We start from the raw sequence: 9,821 nt of genomic DNA on the forward strand, positions 1-9,821 counted from the left end.
TCACTCCAGTAAGTTTGAGAAGAAGACTGTTATTAGATAAATTCTATTTTCTTATTTCAGAAAATGTTTCTAACAAGATCAGAATATGATCGTGGTGTTAACACTTTTTCACCAGAAGGAAGATTGTTTCAAGTTGAATATGCTATTGAAGCAATTAAGGTAGGATTAATTTATTATTTATTGATTGTAATAAAAGTGAGGTTGAGGCTGAAGTTTTAAATGCGAAAACGTGTACGTTGTACATTCAGCGCTATTTTCCTGTAAGCCTAGAAGTGACTTGACAATGGTGTTTGGAAAGTCAGTGGAATCATGCTCGACATTCCAAACGCCATTGTCAAACTTTTAGGCTTACAGGAAAGCAGGGCGTTCAGCCTGACGTACACATTTTTGCGTTTAAAACTTCGGCCTCAACCTCGCTATTGACGTGAATCCTGTTCGTATACAATAAAACTTGTGTGTAATATTTTACATTAAATATTTTAAGACTGAATATTAATTAATACTTAATTATTACATAATTATTAAATTTATAACTATACTAATTAAAAAAATTTTATAAAGTAATGTAATAATTATAAAGAGAATAGTCATATGATTGTGTGATAGTTCTGAATAAATAATGTCATACAAAATATAACAATGTACTATAACAGAATTCATCTTTGCAATTCATCTTTGCATATAAATAACAAATTATGTCAACAGCATAATGGAAAACTTTCAAAAAACATTCAAATGAACTGATATGCACAGAAATTTATTACTAAACAGCAACAGAAAGATATTTTTTGTGCATCTCTAAATAAATGAACTATAGTTTGTCTACACAAAATACATGGAACTTTTAAAAAGTTTTTATCACTTTGAGCAGCTCCAAATCTATATTAGTCTGTTGTATCACCATAGGAACCACTGTTTGAACTGTTGACATCCATCTTACTGATCAGGTGCTGTTTGGCACAAGCAGCTGCTAGATGTGCATACTGCATGAGGCTGGATATGGAGATGTTGCGAGTGCATCGAACATAGATCTGGCACAGGTAATATGACAGTTTCTGCAATTTATCTAAAGAGGAATTATTGTCATCCCAGAGTACTGCATAGTGAGCAGAATGACATAGTGCCTTGAATGCCATAATGACTGCACAAGAAAAAGTCAGAATCAGTTGGATGGGTTATGCTGGTATCTATGATAGTGCTGGGAGAAACATTACCCACTTTCCAACTCTGTCATTGCAATTCATTGGCACCATTCTTGTGTGATGCCTTTTTCCTACAACAATGTAAGTTATTCCTGGCTGATAATTTTCTTCCAATTCCCTACATGCCACTCTTATCTGTGATATTTCTTTGTTTTGGACTTGACTAAATTCACCTCACTCCATCACAATAAAAGATGATCTTGATGGATCTTTGTCTTGTGTTTCTGTAAAAAAAAACTCTCTTAATATTTCTTTTACCATTTCTTTCAGCTGTACTATTATCTCTATATATCTTTTGTCTTTGATAAGCTGCTGAATTCTCACTGCTGCAGCATAACAATAAAGATGAGAAACAAGACTCCACTACAACTGCTATAATGTAAGAAGTCTTATCTCTGGGTGATGGATGCGTGAAAAGAATTACTGGTTTTTGGAATATTTTAGGTTGTTTGTATGAACTGAGTCCACAGTTTGTCACCCATTTTTCATTAAAATTCTGCTACTGGTATTTAAAGGTTTTGTTTCTATTTTATTGCTTATGTACGTCACTTGGGGAGGATCCAAGAGTTGAGCTGGTAAATCAACACATGTTGTATTCATTTGTAAACCATGAATGTTTTGTAATTGAATGTTTTGAATGTTTTGTAATTGAAAGTTTGAAATGATTAAATATGTGAAAAACATTAGTTTTATATTTAAGGCAGAGTTAATGTTAGTTTACTGTGTAAAATGAACAAATACATATAGTAATCATTAATGGAAAAAATTTATTTCTTTTTATAGCTTGGATCAACTGCTATAGGTATTCAGACTTCTGAAGGTGTTGTACTAGCTGTAGAAAAAAGAGTAACTTCTTCATTAATGGAACCTACAACTATTGAAAAAATTGTGGAAATTGATCATCACATTGGTAATATAATGTTGTTTCTCAAATCTTATTAATCAACAATTTATTTTGGTAAATTTTTTGTTTAGATTTGTAAATATAATAATAATTGATTTATAATGAAATTACATTTTTTACTGATTTAACATTTATAATCAAACTAAAGCTATTTATTTAGTACAAGGAAATCCTGTATTTAACAAGCATACAATATATTACAATTAATCAATTATAATTCAAACACATCAAACAAAAGTGATGTTAATAATTCAATGCAGAATAATATACCTGTTAAAAACAGTACAAAATAATAATAAACAATATCAATAGCAACAATAATAATCATATCCAAAAATAGCAGGGAATAGTCAGCACAAATTACAATTCTAAAAATTTTATATGAGAATAAAAACCACTTAACACACACAATTTAATTTTTCAGATAGAAAAATTAAAGTGTTAATTGTAAAACACCCAAAAGGCAGTGACCAATAACACTGCCAACTCTCAAACTCTAAAACAGCTACTAATATACTATAACCACAGCTGGTGACTATAATGATCTGAAAAAAGTTACAAGCTAAACAGTTTAGTTACTACAGTAGAGCATCGATTATCTGACTCAATTGGGGACTGGGGTTGGTCGGATAACTGAAAAAATGGATAACCGAAAAGTATGTAAAAAAACATTATTAGTATAGTATATTAGTATATCCCATGTAATTAGTATATTAGTATATCGCTATTAACCTACTTTGCATTGAATTTTCATCGATGTTAAGCCTAACAAAAGTTTTTTTAAAATAATAATTGTCGCTATTGTATCGTTAAAAATTATTTTTTTATTTTGCACAAAATAAATACAGTACTGTACTGTTTATTGAAAAATACAGTATAAAACAAACAAAAAAAAATATATATATATATATTTGGGTTACATATTTTACATAAAGTAGGCCTATACATTAGAAAAAGAAGTCCAAAATTTTCTTGTGCCTCACAGCTGATCCTCATTTTTTTGCCACTAAATGTCTCACATGTTTTAAAAACAGCAATTGGATAGGGTGCGTTTTTTTATGTAGCAAAAGTGTAGCGAAATGACGTCACGAGCAGCATTGGCCATTTAGAAACAGGTTTCAGAGGATTAGCTGTAAAGTGCTGCATAAAAAAATGCACCCATAGCGTCGTTAAATAAAATTAAGTCTCGTTTAAATACTGGCCTCCCTTTTGTGGTTGAGCCAGTGTTGCCGCTAAAACACACAAAAATTTAACAAAAATAATATTAAAGTAGCCAAGACACAAATATTGTAGTGCCACATCACTAGCAGACATTTGAATTTGCTGACTAGAACGCGGTCGGTTAACCGATGTGTCAGTTGATTGGGGGTCGGATAATCGATGCTCTACTGTATTAACAATTTAATTTAGCAAAAAATTTATAAATACAATCATACTTTTATAATTGAAAAACAGTTGCTTATAATAATGAATTAACAAATAATCTGTACCAAAACACTTGTATATGATAGACATTAGTGCTTTACATTCAGCTACTAAGTGAAAAGCATTAAAGTTAAAGAATAACAGAATTTGCAATATTTTGAATGCATCATTCTTTTTAACATATTACAATGTACTGTACATATAACACAAAATAGCCTTTCTATAATTTGCTGAACTTTACTCATTAAAAAATATTCAAATGACAATTGTTATATTTATATATATATATATAGAAGCTCTGTGTTTGAACTCAGTTAAATAATTGTCCATCAATCTCATCAAAATATCAGAGAGATCCATTTCATGCAACATAGTTGTATTTCCTCAATAGGCAAATTTCTGCAACAGTGACACAAGTTGCTCCCTTTATGCTATTCTTTGAGTAATCAAATAGAATTTAGCAGGAGCAGTAAGTTTTTTAATGACAGTTTATGTGGCCAAATTATATTTTTTCTAACATTCAAATAAAGAGGGGCTCTTTGAAACTCTAAATATACATTATGAAATCCATTTTTTTTAAAGAAAAAAAGATGCTTAGTGAAATTTATTTATAAATTATTATCTTTATCATCCAATCAAAGCCCCAAATCTCAACCATATAGACCACTGATTGTATAAATGCCTCAAATAATTTTAACTTATCTCTCCAATGTAACAATTTACCAGATGTACAGTACATTCTTTGATTACCTTATCCACACCAGTAGTTGACTTTATTATGAATGTACTATACTTTAGATGTTTTGAAAAATGTTCATTGGATTGAAAAAATACACCCAAATACTTACACTCATCAACAGCTTCTATTTTAAAACTCTAAATATACCAATCCTCAGTTTTGGAATGCTTTTCTCCATTTCAGAATACCATTATTTTAGATTTATCAACATTAATGGAAAGTTGTAACTTCTACATTTCATTTTGTGAAAAGCCAATCATTCTCTGCAAACCAATAGGAAAGTCAGACATAATCATCAGATCATTTACACGTGGGAATTTTTACATCTGCCCTCAAGATTAATACCCACTAATTCAGAATCACAAAATCTTAACAAATGAATTTAAATATAGATTAAACAAAATTGGACTCAACTCTCACTCCTTTAAACATAATAAAAAGGTCAGAGATACTATTATTACCAGAGAGCTGTGCCTCTGAATTAGTATATAATGGAATCAAAATCTTGACAAATTTATAATACAAATTAATCTTTAAAAGCTATCTCCACAAAAGGTCTTTATTTAAAGAATCAAACATTGACTTCAAATTAACCAAAAAAAAAAAAAAATTACCTCATTTCCTCTAAGGATCTCTGAATCAGTGTGCATAAAACAAAAATATTATCTAACACCAGAAAGCTAGACTGGAAGCCAATTTGAAAGTATCTCCCTCGATGTGGGTTCCTGTCCGTGGTGAGGGGACCTCCCAGAGATGGTTTGGTATTTCTTCTTTACCATCCCTGGGATCTGAACGCCCACCCACGTGTTTGCCGTGCGTGGTGGCCCGTATGCCGGAAAGGGGGATCCTGGTAGTTGAGGGGCAACATACCGTCCCCAACACACTGCTTTGGCCCCTGCTTCGGATAAACGGGAGGCTCAAATCAGGCTCCGTTTGAGTCAATCGGCTGGTCGGTGAGTCATTCTTGACCTCGGCTTGGAGTCAACCGATCGATGCAGACCGGGCGGACACGTCAGGCAAGATGTGCTCTTCTTGACTGCATTGTGAGGGTATAGCTCCTGGGAAACCCTGGTGTGACGGTCTATGGGAGTCTCCCATGTGACGGCATCCCCTTGTTGGACCCCATGGTGGGTGGGGTCACTAGGAGCTGAATAGTTATTTTTAAACATGGATTCAACAAATTCAAAAACCACAAGCACCATTGCATCACAACCAAAGGAGGTCAGTTCCTCCAACCAACCAATTTATCTCATAGTACATAGTACTACTGAAAAACCGATGTCTAAGTGTTCCCCTTTCCTAATTCAAAAGTTGTTTGAATCAACTATTGGACATTTAAAGAAAATACAAAAATTGAGGTCAGGGGACCTACTGATAGAAGCAGCCTCCTCTCAACAGTCAGCAAAGCTTTTGAAAATGACATCTCTAGGAGACATAACAGTCACCATCACACCACACGCAAGTTTGAACTCATCACGTGGTGTGATATCTGAGGTCGATCTGATGTCTGAAGATGAATCAGATATCCAGATCGGTCTTTCAGATCAAGGTGTCACTGCTGTCCGACGCATCTCCATTCGTCGTGATGGCAAGTTGATACCAACTAAACATCTCATTCTCACTTTTGGAAAGCCAACATTACCATCATTTGTTACTGCAGGATATCTGCGCTGTCCAGTTCGACCATATGTTCCAAACCCACTGCGCTGCTTCAAATGCCAGCGGTTTGGACATTCTCAAACATCCTGCAGAGGAAAGAGCGTATGTGCACAGTGTGGAAGTGAAGGTCACCAGAGTGCTGAGTGTACCAATACTCCATGCTGTGTGAATTGCAAAGACGCCCATCCTGCCTACTCCCGGAAATGCCCTGCATGGCAGAGAGAGAAAGAAATCCAACGAGTGAAAACAGTTAGCAACATACCTTACCCAGAGGCTCGGCGCATGGTCACTTCAAGTGCACCATTGAAACAGAAGACATTTGCAGCTGTTTTGAAATCCACAAAGACATGTGCAGTTCAAACGAATATTTCAGTTTCTCCGAAAGAATCTCTCACTTGCCATGCGAAATGTCTACTGATCCCATCAAAAGAAACACAAGAAAAAGAGAATCTAAAAGCAAAAGCACCCCTACCTAAAACAGGGGTCACAACAAGAAACCTGGGTTCTAAGAAGGCAAGTAAGAACCCACTAAACAAACAGAGAGTGAAAGCAGCTCTCTCTAAATCTAAAAAATCAGAGGCTCAATCTATGAGTGAGTTCTCTGATATCTCTGATGAAGAGAATAATATGGAGGTGCCACAACCAATTTCACCTCCAAAAGGAAAATCCTCTGTGAAATTGAAGAGGGACACTTTTGCGAAGAATGCTACCTCAAACACATAATGGATAACAAAATAATCCAATGGAACTGTCGTGGTTTCCGCAACAACTTTTCTGACATTAAACACTTGACATTATCTACCTCATCTCTCTGTGTGGCACTCCAGGAAACCCATCTGAAACCTGGAGAAAATATTTCTTTAAAAGGATTCAATCTTTATCGTAAGGATGACGATAGCCACAACCGTGCCAGCGGAGGTGTGGCTATACTGGTTTCAAACCACATCCCGTCCTTACCGGTACAAATAACAACAGAGCTGCAAGCTGTGGCAGTCAGAATTTCAATTGGCGTTACTGTCACAGTTTGTTCGATATACTTGCCACCAGATGTCAGAGTCAATGACGATGAATTGGATGCCTTGGTTGAACAGCTGCCAACTCCATTCTTTCTACTTGGTGATTTCAATGGTCACAATCCAATGTGGGGCAGTCCCGACATCAATCGTCGTGGCAGGGCCATTGAGAGATTTATAGGCAATCACCAACTGTATATATTTAATACCGGAGAAGTGACATACTTCCATGCCCCAACAAGAACATTTACTGCCATTGATTTATCATTAGCTAGCCCAAACTTGTTTTCAGCATTTACATGGGGAGTTGGATCTAATCCACTCTCTAGTGACCACTTCCCAATATTTTTAAAATATCGAGGCAGAGAAAGCTGTGAAACAGCCCGTCCACCACGCTGGAAATTTGAAACGGCAGATTGGCCTACATTTTCCTCTTTGGCTAACATCACTGAGGAAATGGTCAATACTGCCGATATCAATGATGCAGTAGAAGTTGTCACATCGAGTATTATTCAGGCAGCCGAAAAAACAATGGGGAAAACGTCAACCAGATATCCAAAACATCCGAAACCATGGTGGGATCAAAATTGTGAGGTAGCATTTAAAAAACAAAAGAAAGCATGGGGGATCTTCAGAAGATACCCCACTGCTGAGAATTTGATAGCTTTTAAAAAAGCAAAGGCAAATGCCAGAAAAATAAGGAGGCAAAGCCAAAGGGATTCATGGAGGAAGTATGTATCTAGCATAACATCTTCCACCAGCTCAAAAGCGGTCTGGGATAAAATCCATAAAATTAATGGAAAATATGCTTCTCACTCTCTGTCCATGCTGGAAAATAATGGCACAATAATCAGTGACATAAAAGGTATTGCTGATTGTTTGGGTGAAACATTTTCGTCCTCATCCAGCAATAGTATGTATACAAAGGATTTTCAGGCTTACAAAGTGCAATCTGAAAAACAATATCTAAACTTCCACTCTCCATCTAATGAGGAATATAATGTGCCATTCAGCAGAATAGAACTATGTACAGCAATCTCTCGCTCGGGGAATACTGCTGTAGGCCCGGATAAAATCCACTACAGCATGATTAAAAATCTATCAGACAATTCCCTCAGTAATCTTCTGAATCTGTTTAACAGAATATGGACAGAACATACTTTTCCAGACTCTTGGAGGCTATCTATCATCATTCCCATACCCAAGCCAGGTAAAGACCACAAGAATCCCTCTAATTATAGACCAATTTCTCTGACTAGTTGTCTCTGCAAACTTTTCGAGAGAATGGTAAACAGACGCCTGATGTTCCTCTTAGAGGAAAAGAACTACTTTTCACCACATCAGAGTGGATTTCGTAGGAACAGAAGTACCACAGACAATTTAGTAATTCTTGAAACATCTATACGCGAAGCGTTTGTTAGACGGCAGCACTTAGTGTCTGTGTTTTTTGATATAGAGAAGGCCTACGATCGCTGCTGGCGATACGGTATACTCCGTGATCTGCACAAATTCGGATTGCGGGGTAATTTGCCAATTTTTATAAAAAACTTCCTGCAGAATCGTAGATTCCAAGTCAGGATGGGCAACACTTTTTCTAGGCCTTTCACACAAGAAGAAGGTGTTCCTCAAGGTTGTATTTTGAGTGTGACTCTGTTCCTAGTAAAAATTAACAGCATAGCTAAGTGTCTTCCTCCCAGTGTGAAACACACTCTGTATGTGGATGACTTTCAGATCTCCTGCCAGTCTAGTAACATGGGTTTCATCGAGAGACAGCTGCAAACCTCGCTAAACCGCATAGACAATTGGTCCAAGATCAATGGTTTTACTTTTAATGCAGAGAAGACCTCCTGTATCCACTTTTGCCGAAGGCGTGGTTTGCACCTGGACCCGGAAATTCACCTAAATGGGGTTAAAATCCCAATAGTCAATGAGGCAAAGTTTTTGGGTGTTGTGTTTGACCAAAAACTGACGTTTTTATCACACTTGCGCAATTTGAAGAGTAGATGTTTAAAATCTCTGAACCTTTTAAAGGTACTGTGCTGCTCATCCTGGGGAGCAGACAAATGTTCTATGCTCAGGATTTATAGGGCCCTTGTTCGCTCTAAGCTGGACTATGGATGCGTTGTGTATGGCTCTACACGTGAATCTACTCTTCGGATGCTGGATCCAATCCACCATCAAGCATTGCGTTTGTGCACTGGTGCGTTTCGAACTTCTCCTGTACAAAGTTTGTATGTGGATGCTCATGAGCCTCCACTATCTCTTAGGAGAGAACAGTTGTCTCTTTTTTATTACATTAAACAGAGATCTCAAAATAAACTTTTAGCTGATTGTTCAGATAGTCAGCTGAGGAGATTATTTGCAGCTCGCCCAAGTAGTGTCCCTACATTTGACATAAGAATGGAGAATGTAAGCAGCACGATTGACCTGGACACAAGCAACATTTCGCAGGTCGAGGTCGATAATATATCACCTTGGTCAATTCCTGTGATAAACGTTGATTTAAGCTTAAAGCAGTTTTTAAAAGAAACCACTCCAGACTACGTTTATAGACAGCACTTCGCAGAAATTCAACATCGTGACAGGAATTTAATTCCTATATACACCGATGGATCTAAATCGGATGACTATGTTGGCTTAGCCTTTGTTTGCCAGGATGAAATCGTGGCAGAACAAATAGCACCGAATTCTTCCATTTTTACTGCGGAGTTGCAGGCTATTTATTTAGCCCTAAAGTATATAAATAGGAAAGGTCATCGTTGCTGCGTGATTTACACTGACTCAGTTAGTGCACTTCAGGCTTTGATCTCGTATGAACCTAGTTTTCACTCCATAGTGATTAAAATTCGTAAGCTGATTTGCCATCTTTTTGCGAGGAA

At 36.3% G+C, this 9,821-nt stretch overlaps 1 protein-coding gene across 1 annotated transcript; it reads left to right on the forward strand.

Moving 5' to 3' along the window:
• The first annotated feature begins 5,437 nt into the window (after positions 1-5,437).
• Positions 5,438-6,652, forward strand: LOC136972921 (uncharacterized). The gene is made up of 2 exons (XM_067267580.1): positions 5,438-5,732; positions 5,814-6,652. Exons 1-2 carry the CDS (start codon positions 5,438-5,440, stop codon positions 6,650-6,652), a joined length of 1,134 nt encoding a protein of 377 aa, XP_067123681.1.
• The last annotated feature ends 3,169 nt before the right edge of the window (positions 6,653-9,821 follow it).

This window comes from Centruroides vittatus, unplaced genomic scaffold (genome assembly GCF_030686945.1).
Source record: "Centruroides vittatus isolate TY-2023 unplaced genomic scaffold, ASM3068694v2 contig_3063, whole genome shotgun sequence".
Taxonomy (NCBI): domain Eukaryota; kingdom Metazoa; phylum Arthropoda; class Arachnida; order Scorpiones; family Buthidae; genus Centruroides; species Centruroides vittatus.

What these genes read in the sequence shown, in the direction of transcription:
- LOC136972921 (XM_067267580.1), top strand. Translation starts at nt 5,438, where the DNA reads ATGGATTCAACAAATTCAAAAACCACAAGCACCATTGCATCACAACCA. An exon ending in CACCATCACACCACACGCAA is followed by an intron (nt 5,733 to 5,813) that starts GTTTGAACTCAT and finishes TCGGTCTTTCAG; the next exon opens with ATCAAGGTGTCACTGCTGTC.